The sequence below is a fragment of the Urocitellus parryii genome, chromosome 7 (genome assembly GCF_045843805.1).
Source record: "Urocitellus parryii isolate mUroPar1 chromosome 7, mUroPar1.hap1, whole genome shotgun sequence".
NCBI classification, from domain to species: domain Eukaryota; kingdom Metazoa; phylum Chordata; class Mammalia; order Rodentia; family Sciuridae; genus Urocitellus; species Urocitellus parryii.
The window spans coordinates 15,524,425-15,537,577 of NC_135537.1; the positions used below are offsets into that span (position 1 = coordinate 15,524,425).

Below are 13,153 nucleotides of genomic sequence, written 5' to 3' on the forward strand. Positions count from 1 at the left end.
CTGTTGGATAATCAAGAATGGACAATCTGGAAAAGAACAGTAACACAACCCATTTACAGACCTTAGAGTTCATGAATGTCACAATCTTTGGGAACTGCATGTCCCCTGAGATCAGAAGCTTTCATGTCTTTGACCATCTATTTCTAGTGTAGTCTCTAATGAAGCACAACCACGTGAATACACAGGAATGAATCAGTCTAGTTCACCCTCAGTACACTGGCATGTGATGTACAGAACAAGGTATAAAAACAGATGTACAGAGGGACTAAATGACTGTCCCAAGAATATTCAAAAGACATCCTTAGAGTAATGCTACCACACAATGTTTCCTTAAAGTAGATATAAAAAAACAAGCTTTAGGGGTTAGGGATTTAGCTCATTTGCAGAGCACTTGCTTAGCACATACTCAGCACCTGAAAAAAAAAGAAATGAGCTTTAAGTTTTACTTACTCTGAGTTTCCACAAGATCCAAAGCCACACTAGACACTGTGTCCATTCCGGAGCTGATACAGGATTGGAAGGTTTTTAAGGAAGAGAGAGCAGACTCTACACCACTGAAGGATATGAAACCAGTTGAACCTGAACTTGAACTGGAACGTCCTGGCATCTTGGAATTATTACCTAAATTTTAAACAGAGTAACAAGAGTTGTATGTTAGAAAAATAACCATATATGAAAATAGGAAAGTTGTAAATAATCATATGACTACATCCAATATCCAGGTGCCATACTATTATCTCCATTCAGTGTCCCCTGAGAGGACACGAGAGCATCGTGCCATCATCTGGGCCACCAAATACCGATGCACACAACACAGGATGAGGTAACTGTCTTCATTTTTTAAAGCAGGTAGAATACCCTCTTCTAAAAGATTCTTTGATTCTCTGAAGAATTCAGTAACAGCCTAAAACATAAAACAGGTTACCCATGATGCATTTTTCTAAAACAAAAAAACAATAATAATAAAAGCCTAATAAGGCAGGATTTTGAAAATCTATAATTTTGGGGGGTGGGGAGATACCAAGGATTGAACTCAGGGGCATTCAACCACTCTACCACATCCCCAGCCCTATTTTGTATTTTATTTAGAGACTGGGTCTCACTGAGTTGCTTCATCATTGCTGAGGCTGGCTTTTAACTCACTATCCTCCTGCCTTAGCCTCCAGAGCAGCTGGGATTATAGGCATTCGCCACCACACCTGGCAAAAATCTGTAATTTGTAACTTATCAGATATATTTGCACTTTGAATTCTGAAAACTGTAAAAATTACCTGACAGCTTCTCCAAGTTCTAGCACATCTATAAACTTGGGAGACCCCAAGATTCAATAAAAGCAAAATTTCTGTGTAGACTTCTCATCTTCTGTTAATTCATCCATTTTAGCAGATTCAGTTATTAAACTCCCTAAAACTCTACCTTCAACCAACCAAACTTTAAGCTTTGGACTTCTTTATGTAAAGTGCCTACAGAAAGACATGTTTGCTTAATTCAAAAATCATCTGAAATTCAATAAACTGAAACCAATTAGAAAAGTAAAACCCACAGAGGCTTACTAGGCTGGGAGGCTGGCTGTTCCTAAGGGCTGTATGGTAACAGAAAGACATTTTCCTGGAATCATGAATTCAGACTCCACCCCAACCACTCAGATGCAACTGTTCTTACAAAGGTCACTACTACAGTCCCTATCTCCTTTGACCTATCAATCAATAGCATCTGGCACAGTTCATCATCCCTCCTTCCTGGTGCACTTTCTGACCTGCCTCCCCTGCCCAGTTGCTCTTCTATCCATAGACGGTTCTCATTCTCTGCTGTTCCTCTGCATCTGCCTGAGTGCCATATGATGGAGGGCCTCAGCATTCAGAATTTTTTCCATCTATATAAAAATCAAGTACAACCCTGCCTCAGGGCCATGCTTCTGTTTCCTCTGCCAGGATACCTATCCCCTAAATATCTACATTGCCTCCTTTCTCACTTCCCTAAGGTCTCCCTTCAAATGCCTACCTTGGATGCCCTATGCAAAATAGCAAGTGCTCCCCATCCCCATCAGATTTCAGGTCATTCCCTCTTCTCCTTCTCCTGTTTTATCTTTCTTCACAAGAGATACTACCAAACAACATTCTTTTGTTTATCATGTTTATTGTATCTACTTCCCAATTAGACTACAAGTTCCTTAGGGACAAAGTCTTTGTTGTGTTCACTGCTTTATGTCAAGCACCTAAAATGGAGTGGCACACATAGCCATTCAGTAAAGTTAAGGTGAAAGAATAAAGGAGTGAAACATGACGTGTACCCCCCGACACCTAAAAACAGTGCACCTCTCCCTCCCAAATCTCAATGCTGGCAAATCCTAATGCTGGCAGGCTCAGGCTTAGTGCCCTGGTCACCTCTCTTCTCCATCCTCTCCCACCCACTCAGGGCTCCCAGCCATAAGTACTATCAACAAGAACACTGAACACCCAACACCTCCCTTCCCACTTCCCTACCCGCTCTCAAACCTTTTCCTTTTGTAGCAGGTTCCATCTTACTAAATAGCAACTCCATCCTTCCACTTTTTAAATCAAAAACCTTGATCATATTTTATCCCCTCTCCTCAAAATCAAACCCATCAAAACTTTTGTCAGAATCCAACCATTCTCACCAATTCTACTGTTACTACCTGACTCAAAACGCTATCTTTGTGTTTGTCAGCTTTTTTTGGTGTGATCAAAATATCTGACAAGAACAATTTAGAGAAGGAAAAGTTTATTTGGTGCGCTATGATTTCAGAGGTTCAGTACATGGTCAGCCAAATCCATTATTCCAGGCCCGAGGCAAGGCAGAACATCATGGAGAAATGGTGTGGCAGAGGAAAGTTGCTTAGAGCCTAGCAGCCAGGAAGCAGAGAAAGACAGTACAAGGAGCTGCAGACAAGATCTAATGCCCCAAAGTATGCCCCCCCCCCCCGTGACCCACTTCCTCCAGCCATACCCATCCAGCATAGTGGTACTTTCACTAATGCAGTTACAGCTCTTGGAATCTGATCATCATTTCCCCTGTGAACATTCTTGCATTAACATAGGAGCTTTCCCAGGGACATTAAGGATCCAAACCATAACAGCCTCCAACCTGGTCTCCCAGATCCCAACTTTATCTTTTCCACTCAATTCTCAAAACAGTACCCTGAAAGAAAATTTGAAAATGTACATAAAATCAAGTGGCTCCCCTATTCAAAACCCTCTCCCCACTTCCTGATTCATATCAAATGATACCCAAAGGGCTTCATACCAACAGTGGTTCCCCAAATAGTCCATAACCAAGTAGCATTAGTATCACCTCTGAACTTGTTAGAAATGCAGATTCTCAGGTCCTAACAACCTGTGTTTGAAGACATTCTATGTAATTCTTGTTGTGCTATACCTAGGCTTCAGTGTTAGCACATCACCTGACAGGGCTGCTGAAACCCTGATTGCTGGGCCTCAACCTTGCAATTTCTAATTCAGTAGGTATTAGACCAAAGAACCTGAACTTCCAACAAACTTCCAGTAATGCGGATGCTGCTGATCCAGGAGTCACGCTTTGAAAACCACTGCTCTACAGCACATGGTCAGGTGCTGTAGAGCAGTGGTTTTCAAAGTGTGACTTTAATAACCTAGGCATGTTTTCACCTTAGGGTATTTGCACTTGCTGACAAGAGAGACAGGGATGCCAATAATGAAAACAGACAATAAAAAGAAGGAAGGTTGGTCTTAACTCCATGTTGCCTATATAATAAAATTTGGCATTATGAGCAGAGTATCCAAAGCCTTCCACAAATCCAAAGCCTTTTTCCAAGACCAAAACATATATTCCATGTAACCATAAATACTCAATATTCTGAGAAAATTTAATCCATTTCTGCAACAACCCTTCAACACAAGCTTGAAAGAGAACACATGCATATTAGAAAAATAAACCAAGTATTATGAATTCAAAAGAGAAAGAGATTTCAAAACCCTGTACACTAAGAGGTTCAAAAAAGAAATGACCACAAGCATAACTGAGGGAAGACATGGTCTTCAATGATAAGAAGGCAGTTAAGCTAGATTAGGATTGAGGAAAGTTATCCAGAGAGAGCATCTGACATGAAAAAAAAATTATAATGAAAAGTGGTCATGAGGTAGGAAAGTGGGGTGAGCCCCCTTCACCTGGCATACAGGGACAAAGGGAAGGAAAGAAAACTGGATTTCATTCCTTGGCAGGATAGTGTAGGGGGTCGTCAGGGAAGGATAAAGAATAATCCACTTGAGCCTGAGTGTCATCAAATACACTTTTAGCTTTATGTATTTTAAAAACTTTACCTTAAAAATCAAGACCAGAAGCAAACATGATAAAATGCTATAGATGTTAAAATCTGGGGATCAAAAAGGGTTCTCGGGCTGGGGCTGTAGCTCAGCAGCAGAGCACTTGCCTTGCACCTGTGAGGCACTGGGTTGGATCCTCAGCACCACATAAAAATAAATTAAAAAAAAAGAGGTTTTAAAATTCACACCAAAAGAGAGAAAATATGAATATAAATTAAAACCCAAAGGTGATTTTTAAACACGTGCATTTGGTGAAAGAGGGTGCTTATTTAGAATCCCACTTTATTTCCCCAAACAAGTTGGATTATTTTATATAATATAAATAAAAATGTATCCAAAAACATGTAAAAATACAAAATCTTTAAAATCAGAGTCAAAACTCAGACATTAAAGGGAAAACCAAGTATATGAGAGAGAATGCAGCCATGAAGGCTCTAGGATTCTACAGGGCATTACATTTGTAATACAAATTTAGCTGTGAACTTCCTGACAATCAAAACAAAAGTGAAGGTTACTTTTCCCACGAACAAGAAAGTACACCAGGAGCATAGGAAAAATAAAGCTTTCCAGACCACTAAGGCAGTACAAATTATTATGAGATAAAAAGAGTTACGATTAAAAAATTCTCAGTAATATCCCTACAATAAATGCAACAGCAAACTTCCTAGGACTGTTTCATAAGACTATTTCACAAGGTAGACTAAAGACAGGACACTTGTGACAGATATCAGCTGGTGCCCACCAAAGCCATTTCTTCTTCAACCTAGTCAAACAGCTGTTGAACCACTGCACTTCACAGTTTTCCTTGCACTTAGGTGTGGCCTATGATTGTACTCAAGGCAATGAAAAATGAGCTGTTTCTAGGGCCAGTCCATAAAAATCTTTTCTCACACTTTCTCCATACACACACTCTCCTGTTTGGTAGATGATGGGCTAGTGAGTGACTTTACAAGACGAGACCCACCAGGTGAGATGATACACACCTGTAATCCTGTAATCAGCTTGGGAGGCTGAGACAGAAAGATAACAAGTTCAAAGCCAGCCTCAGCAACATAGGGAGGCCCTAAGCAACTTAGTGAAACCCTGTCTCTAAATAAAATATAAAAAGGGACTGGGGATGTGACTCAGTGGTTAAGCACCCCTGAGTTCAATCCTTGGTAACAGACACAGTAAGGAAGCAGCCACCTGCAAGCTATCTTCCTAGAAAGTCCCCACCTGAATCCAACCACACTAGCTAGCATCCTGATCTTGAACTTTAAGCCTCTGGAACTATGAGAAATAAATTTCTGTAGTTTAGGTCACCTAAAATTCTATGGTATTTTGTTGTAACTGTCTAAATTAAGACATAATTTATACATAAGGGTTAATGTAGTTCAGGATAAAAAGAAACCTACCACACAGTAGTTATCCTTTATTATTTGTTTGAATAGGAAATTCACATTACTCCAGTGAAACTTCACTCCTACAGAGAACTGAGAAAAACTAGTCATGACCTTCTGTTATCTGGACTGAGAAGCAAAGAGAATAAATGAAACAGAAAGATGGAATAGACATACTTTTTTTTTCCAATTCTTCCCAATAAGTAAAACTAAGTTTGTAAACCAAAGGCAATCCCTGACTCAAACACCTTCTCTGACATGATTTCGCAGTCACTCTATTTTGTGAAACACTACTTACTATCTACCATGATGTTCACAGTGCTTCACAAATAGCAAGAGCTCAGAAAATATCCTCTAAATGAATCAATCAACCATCTGCCTCAGTCAGACCCTAATCGCTTTTCCTTTATTTTCTCCTTCACATACACTACTCGTAATTCCAGCTCAAGACTTTGTTCATCCTGCCCCCACCATGACAATACCATCCCCTCTTCACTTTAGAATCTGCTACCATCTGCTAGAATCTTGTGCTCCCCCAACCAAAAAGTATGTTGAAAACTAATACCAAGGTTCGTATTAGGAGGCTGGGCTTTGGGGAGGTGATTAGATCCACCCACCTGAGTGGGATTAGTGCCCTTATAAAGGACTCTACAGAGAGCTGCCTTATCCCACTACCAGCAAGAACTCACCAAGTAAGTACCACCTACAAACCAGGAATTAGGGCTTCATCAGGCACTGAGTCTAATGGCCCCTTGACCTTGGAATTCTCAGCCTCCAAAATTGTAAGAAATAATTTTGTTGTTTATAAACTACCCAGTTTATGGTGTTTTGTTACAGCAGCTGAACTGACTCTGATACTTTCACACATTCACTTTCCCTGACATGAGTATAGCTTTTTGCAGTCACTTTGCCCATACTCCAGGGTACATTTAGCAACAATGTGGAGACATTTTTGGTTGCTGGGGCGCGGGATCGGCAGGCAGTATTAACAACTAGTGGACAGGGGCCAGGGAGGGTGCTAAACAACCTGGCTGCACAGGACAGCTGGTCACTAAAAAGAATCATATGCCCCCAAATATCCACAATGCATTGGTTTAGATCAATCTCTTCTTGGTTCGTTCCCCAAGTAACAGCAATCTTTATGTTACCTTGGAGACCTATGAGCTCCAAGACAGTTTAAAACAAATTGATATGTTTTATGAGCTCTTCCCTTGCATGCTATTTGCCTCCCCTGGCGAGCCTGGAATATTCTTCATATTCTTTGATTTGCCATTCATAATAACTCAGCTCTCTTCCTTTAGTCATGTGAATACTTATATTTTCCTCTCAACAACGCTGCCTCACCAGCACTGTTCCTATTATTCTTCCTTGGATTGTCCCAGTCCCTTGTAATGGAGTGCCAATATCATCTGGCCTCTGGAATCCCTTTCCTGCACCCTAACCCTGTGCTCTTATCAAGCTGTCAGTTCTTAAGGGAAGAATCAGAAACTCAACTTCTGTCACAAGCCCATCTGAAATGTTCCATCATTAATGCAGCTGCACACCCCAACCTGGAATAATCTGTCCCTTTTAAAAATATCCATTGCATTACTTTTAAGGCACACATTTTTCTTTGCATCCTAGTCGCATATGCTTTATGACCCTGCTAAACTGAAAAAAAAAATTTAAATGTTAAATTACACATAACAGAATTTTACCATCTTAACCATTTTTAGGTGTACAGTCAGCAGTGTTAAGTACATTCACACTGTTATACCACCAATCTCTAGAACTCTTTCTATCTCACAAAACTAAAACTTTACAACTATTAAACAACTCCCATTTCCTGGGCTCCTAGCTCCTGGAGAAAGCAGAAACCACATCGTACTTTCTGACTCTGACCTTGACTACCTTCTGTCTTTCTTATACAGGGAATCATATAATATTTTATTATATCACATGATTTAATAATTGGCCCTGTCGGTAAGGCCAATTATTAATGGGAAAATAAAAATGCTTCTCTTGCCTCTTCTCACCTGACTGTATGTCACCACCATAGGCTCCGAGTAAACACTTCCTAGACAACGTGCTGGCCTCCTGTAAGTCCCTGGTAGCCTGTCTCCTTTCTTAGCATGCCAAGAAACCTCTTTCTCCCGGAAGCCTTCTCTTATTCATGCAGTCGTTTGTTCCCTCTCTCATGTAACCACTGTCCCTAGCACACTCACGTACACACACACTTCCACGTAAAACTCTTCGCAGCTACTTGCTCAGATGTCTGTGGTTCCTTCACCCTCGGAGTTCCCTAAACTAAAGTGCTGACATATTCTGGGGGCTGTTAAACAGCTTCTCATACAAAATAGGTAACCAATAAAGATTTGTTGAAAGTCAGGGAAACAATAAAAACGCCACCATTTCTCGGTCACCTACAAGGGACCACAAATTGTGCCCTGGCGCCTGGTTCTCACTACCGCTAATCCTCACACCAATCTCGAGAAGCGAAAAGGAAACTGAGACCCCGAAACTTTTATTTGAACCAATGGCTCCTGGCCCTGCTTTTAAAGCCGGTTCAAACCTGAATAATTCCTGGTCCGTCCGTCAGTCTGTCTGTCCCCCTCGCCCCGACACACACAGCGCGGAAGGACGGAGGGACGGCCTCTCCCAGCCTGGGTACGCGGCGGCGGCCCCGCTGAGGTGACAGGGGCCAGGACCGCAGCCCCGGGCTAGCCGACCCGGGGCCGGTCCGACCCTGCGGCGCGCCCAGAGCTAGGCGACAACTCCCGCCGCGCTGGCCACCACCATCCCCCGCTCCCGCCTCACCTGGCAGCGCCACCCGACTCGGTCTGCTGCACCCGGAGTCCGCACACACACCCGGACCCCAACTCCTCTCCGCAAAGCCAGTCGCGGCAACGGCCAGCGCGGGCTCCTGCGTCATCAGCCGTCGCCCGCGGATGGGGTCACGTGACGCCCCGCCCTGCTGTCCACCTCTTCGGTCATGTGACGACCTGGAGAGGCACGGGCGGAAGCCGGGGTCCGGCCACCTCAAGATCTGGGGCCGCGGGCAGGAATCCTTGCGGAACGCGAGGGTGGGAGCGGGCTGTGGACCCCGCGCGCGATCGCCGGCCCTACGCGTGCGCGGGTGCGCGGGCCGCTGACAGGTGAGTCGGGCGGGGCGCGCGCCCTCCTTTCAAGTCCCGCGTCCCCTCCCCGGCGGCCGGGCCGCGCTGCGGCGGGGGTTCTGTAGTAGCATACCTTACGGTCTGGAAGGGGACCTGCGCAGGAGGGCTTAGAGGCCAGTCCAGCGCTTCAGCTCCACTTGGAAATCATTTTGCATTCTCCTTTGGCGCTCTGGGAACGCCCGCTGCCAGAAGCGTGGCTGCTTGGCCCGCATCTGTTCCTTGCAAGTTTCCGGGGGCAATGCTGTGCTGGTGTGGCTGTTCCTCTAGAAAACTAAGTGATTAGTGAGTGCTTTTGCGAGACCCGGTTTGAATTCTAGTTCTCTCACGCGCTGTGAGTTTGGGCAAGTCTTTGCTCCTCTCTTGCTCCCTAATTCCCTCACTTTTAACATTGTGGTGCCAGAGTCCTTTGCATTTCGAACAAAATGTTCCGCAGCCTCTAATTCCTTTATGGTTGCCCAATAAAAATAACTCAATAAATTGCACAGAGCCAGTAATGGAACCTGATCTTAACGTACATGGAGCTCCCTCCAACGTGAGTGAAGAGGGCCGGGACAGCGGTGAGGGAGACATGTTTACTGCCTCTGTCCACAACTAGGGATACCTACCCTAGTTACCTTTCACCAGTCTTTCTTAGTAGTCATAAATCGGGCTAGTATGATCAGGCTCATTACAGAACTTTTCCGGAAGAGATTTGCCTCTCACATTTATCTTGTCCAATGACCATTATATTTTGTTCATGATAATAGATTTGTGGAGACCAATGAGTGCTTCCTTATTAATGGAACTGAGATTCTGTGAAAGGATAAAATTAGAATTTTTTATCCTTTGTGTAGGATCAATGGTGCTTTGTTCAGGACAATTTAATTGCTTAAGAAATTTTTGTTCTGTATTTATTTGGTGTGTGATGATGTCATGTTTCATTCCTGAAAGCATGGTATCTGTCCCCAAGTGAAATCCCAGTTCCATCCCAAATCCTTAGAAATGAAATTATGACAACTTTATAACTCGTAAAATAATAATAGGGACATTGACAGATCTTAGTTTCCATTTCATGCCAATAGAATAATAGTATTAAGAAGACTGGTCTTTGTACATTTTCTTCATCTCTTGCACCAAACAACCTCTGAAGAATTATTTGATATAGCTACAATGTTTATTGTATTTAGAACTTATTCTAGAGTAATTTTTTTAAGGACTTATAAATCCCTCTACCCACTTCATAGGTCATTGTAATGTGATTAGGCATCTAATGATGGTTTCTTTCATTCTTCTTCAGGGTCGATTTTTCATCCAGTGGTAGAATTGTTTACCAAATACCCTAGCCAAATAATATTCATGCAAGTTGTGGAAATTCTCTTTGTTACATGGAAAATATAACTAATTCAAGTTAGGAGATCTAGTACCAACAGTAATGTAACTTACATGTGATAATGTGAGTGATTTCCTTCTTTCAGTTAGTCTGGTTTTAACTTGAGTCTTCAAAATTTTCACAAGAAATGCTTACACTAAAGAGATAGAAATCAATTGTTCTACATGAGAGAAGGCAGATGACAATGAGTTTTATTTCACTGAAAATATATTAAATGTAAGCCACATTCTGCTTTTATATTAAAATTTAACAGGAACATTAATAGATTTTTAGATAAGACAGTCTAGGTAATAAAGATCATAACACTTGTTTTTCAATTGCCAAACACATTTGATTCTTTTCTTATACTCTCCTTATAGTGATCTTTAAAGGTATCTACAGTGTGATTCTTGATTGAAGGTATAAGGATTAAAATAAGAGATTGACACACAAAAGTCGTGACTTGTGTCATCATTCCAGATCTGAGCTTGAATGTGTCATACTGAGCATGCAGGTGCTGAGTATATCTGTCTGGCTGTTGGGAGAGCTGGGGAAGAGGGTGGGTAATGTTGCTTTGTTTAAGCAGTTTTCTCCGGGTCCCCACTGCCCTATTCTACTGTCTAAAATCTGGTAGCAGTTATAACTTGGCCTTGTCTTTATGAATCTAGAGATTCATCCTGCAAAGACCTTCTGGGTTAGTTTGCTCTTCAGAGGAAGAACTCAGAAGGTGACTGTTTCACCCATTGTCCATTATTTTCACCTTTTTCCTCTCTCATTTCCCAAGCTAGACCATATCACTGCAGAAAATAATGTGAAATTCAGCCTGTTAAGTAGCATTGTGATTTAATAAGCAGGCATCACAGAGAAAACTAAAAGGACTTGTTAATAATTTATGCCTTAATGTGTATTATATGGGTACTCTCATGAGAGAGCATTCTCGACTTCTTAGCAATACTTGCTTTCAGACCCAAACTGGTCCACCTCCACTAATTTCTGTTTCTGTCCCTTGCTCACTCTGTTCCAGACACATCAGCTACCTTGGTGTTCCCTAAGCACATCTAGCACATTTCTGATCTGAGGCCTTTGCACTTACTTTTAACCTCTGTGTGGAATGCTCTTCTGGATCACATCATTACCTTTTGCTGCATAGCTAAATACCTCATAACCTAGTGGCTTCGGACAGTGGACATTTATGAACTCACAGCTTCTGTGGTCAGGAATTAAGAGTATGGCCAAGCCAGCTGGGTGCCTTTGCTCAAGGGCTCTTGGGAGGTTGCACTCAATCTATGAGCACGGTCTGTAGTCATATCTGCAGGTTCCACTTTGGGTTGAGGGGGATACGCTTTCAAACTTGCTTATGTGGTTGTTGACAAGCTTTGGTTACCTGTGTCACAGGCCCCTCCATAGGGCTCTCACTTGCTGCAACCACTTTCTTCCCCAGAACTAGCAAGCTAGAGAGGATACCCACACCAGACATGGTGACACATGTCTGTCTCAGCTACTCAGAAGATGAAAACAGGAGAATACCTTGAGCGCACAAGTTCAAGACCATCCTGGGCAACATAGGGAGACCCCATCTTAAAAAATTGATAATAATAATATTAGGGTACTCAAACTAGAACTCACTCTTCTAATCTCAGAGATGGTATCTTTCCCTGCTATCATCTGTTCTTTAGGAAGGAGTAAGTCAGCCCACATGCAAGGGTGACTTACCTAGCACATGAGTACCAGGAGGCAGGTCTTCAGGGACCAACTTAGAAGCTGTGGGTCATACCCAGACACCCTCACTGCTTACTCTCCTCCTGATCTCTTCTCAGATATCATCCTGTCAGAGAGGCCTTCCCAAACTCTCCATGTAAACTAATCCTTGCTCTGTCCTGTTACATGCCTTTCTTCACAGCTGTTATCACAGCCTGATATCCAGTTATTTGTTTTCTCTTTCCCACTGCCATGAATATGTTAGCATCATGATAACAAGGACTTAGTTTTGTTTTCACTGGTATAGCCTCAGATCCTGAAGCAGTGCTTTGCCCATAGTCGTTACTGGGTAAATATTTGTTGAATGAATGATTTGTATCACTAAGAATGCTTTCACCAGATAGATAACCCAATGAACAGTGGATAAACCGCAAAGCAATACATTGAATAAGGATTACAGATATGTACAGATGTGTAATTTAACAGTTAATCAGCAGTTCAGTAACATTAACAAAAACTAAGATTCTGTCCTTCCACACCAGTCTGCAGGTTCTGAGCTTTTTCCCCTTAGGCTTGTCACCTCTTGGTCCCAGCTACTGCAGCTCCAGGAATCATATGGTCATCGGACCACATCAATGGCAAGAAGCAGGAGAATAGTGCAAAGAGAGATCTTTCTTCACATCCCCTTCCCTTTGTCACAGGAGGTAAAACATATTTCCTAGACTCCCCACCATAGACTTAAATCTCCTAGGTCAAAACTGGACTACACGTCTACTGCTGGTTTCAAGGGATAGGAAAGTCAGAATCTGACCCCTTTGTCCTCCATGGAATAAAAGAAGGCTGATGGGAAATGCTGTTAATGTTGTTGCCATAACATCCCAGCAAGATAAGACATTTCCAAATGTTGAACCAACATAGAGACTTGGGAAAGTTAAAAAGAAAACCTCTAAGGATTACACACCCAGTTCCAGGTCATAGATGACCACACTAGGTAGCTCACAATGGGAATGAACTTGAAATTCATGTGAGAAGCTCCAAGGAGTATTTTTGCTATGGCTGGAGAGGAAGCCCTGTCCTGCACTGTCAACAGTCTTTCCACGTCCTGATTCTGTATATAGAGGATTCCCCCTCTTTTTCCATATTTTACCTATTTTATCATTCATATGATCACATATGAACTGTTGTCATTGACAACATTTTAATGAACTGACTACTTACAAAGTAAGTAGCTCAAAAGTTCAAAAAGTCCAAAAG

At 42.3% G+C, this 13,153-nt stretch overlaps 2 protein-coding genes across 9 annotated transcripts in view; one reads left to right on the forward strand and one right to left on the reverse strand.

Annotated features, from left to right (window-relative positions):
* Positions 1 to 8,587, reverse strand: part of Nsmce2 (NSE2 SUMO ligase component of SMC5/6 complex) — a 223,133-nt gene extending 214,546 nt beyond the window's left edge. For all 5 annotated transcript variants that reach the window (XM_026407137.2, XM_026407134.2, XM_026407144.2 and 2 more), the window contains exons 1-2: positions 8,495 to 8,587; positions 451 to 621 (exon numbers count right to left, since the gene is read on the reverse strand). In XM_026407137.2, coding sequence (XP_026262922.1) covers positions 451 to 607 — 157 coding nt within the window. In that variant the 5' untranslated portion in view covers positions 608 to 621; positions 8,495 to 8,587. The remainder of the gene's footprint in view (positions 1 to 450; positions 622 to 8,494) is intronic.
* A 91-nt stretch (positions 8,588 to 8,678) lies between these two features.
* Washc5 (WASH complex subunit 5) overlaps positions 8,679 to 13,153 on the forward strand; it is a 58,712-nt gene continuing 54,237 nt past the window's right edge. For all 4 annotated transcript variants that reach the window (XM_026407288.2, XM_026407281.2, XM_026407276.2 and 1 more), the window contains exon 1: positions 8,679 to 8,832. The gene's annotated coding sequence lies outside the window, so the exon portion shown is untranslated. The remainder of the gene's footprint in view (positions 8,833 to 13,153) is intronic.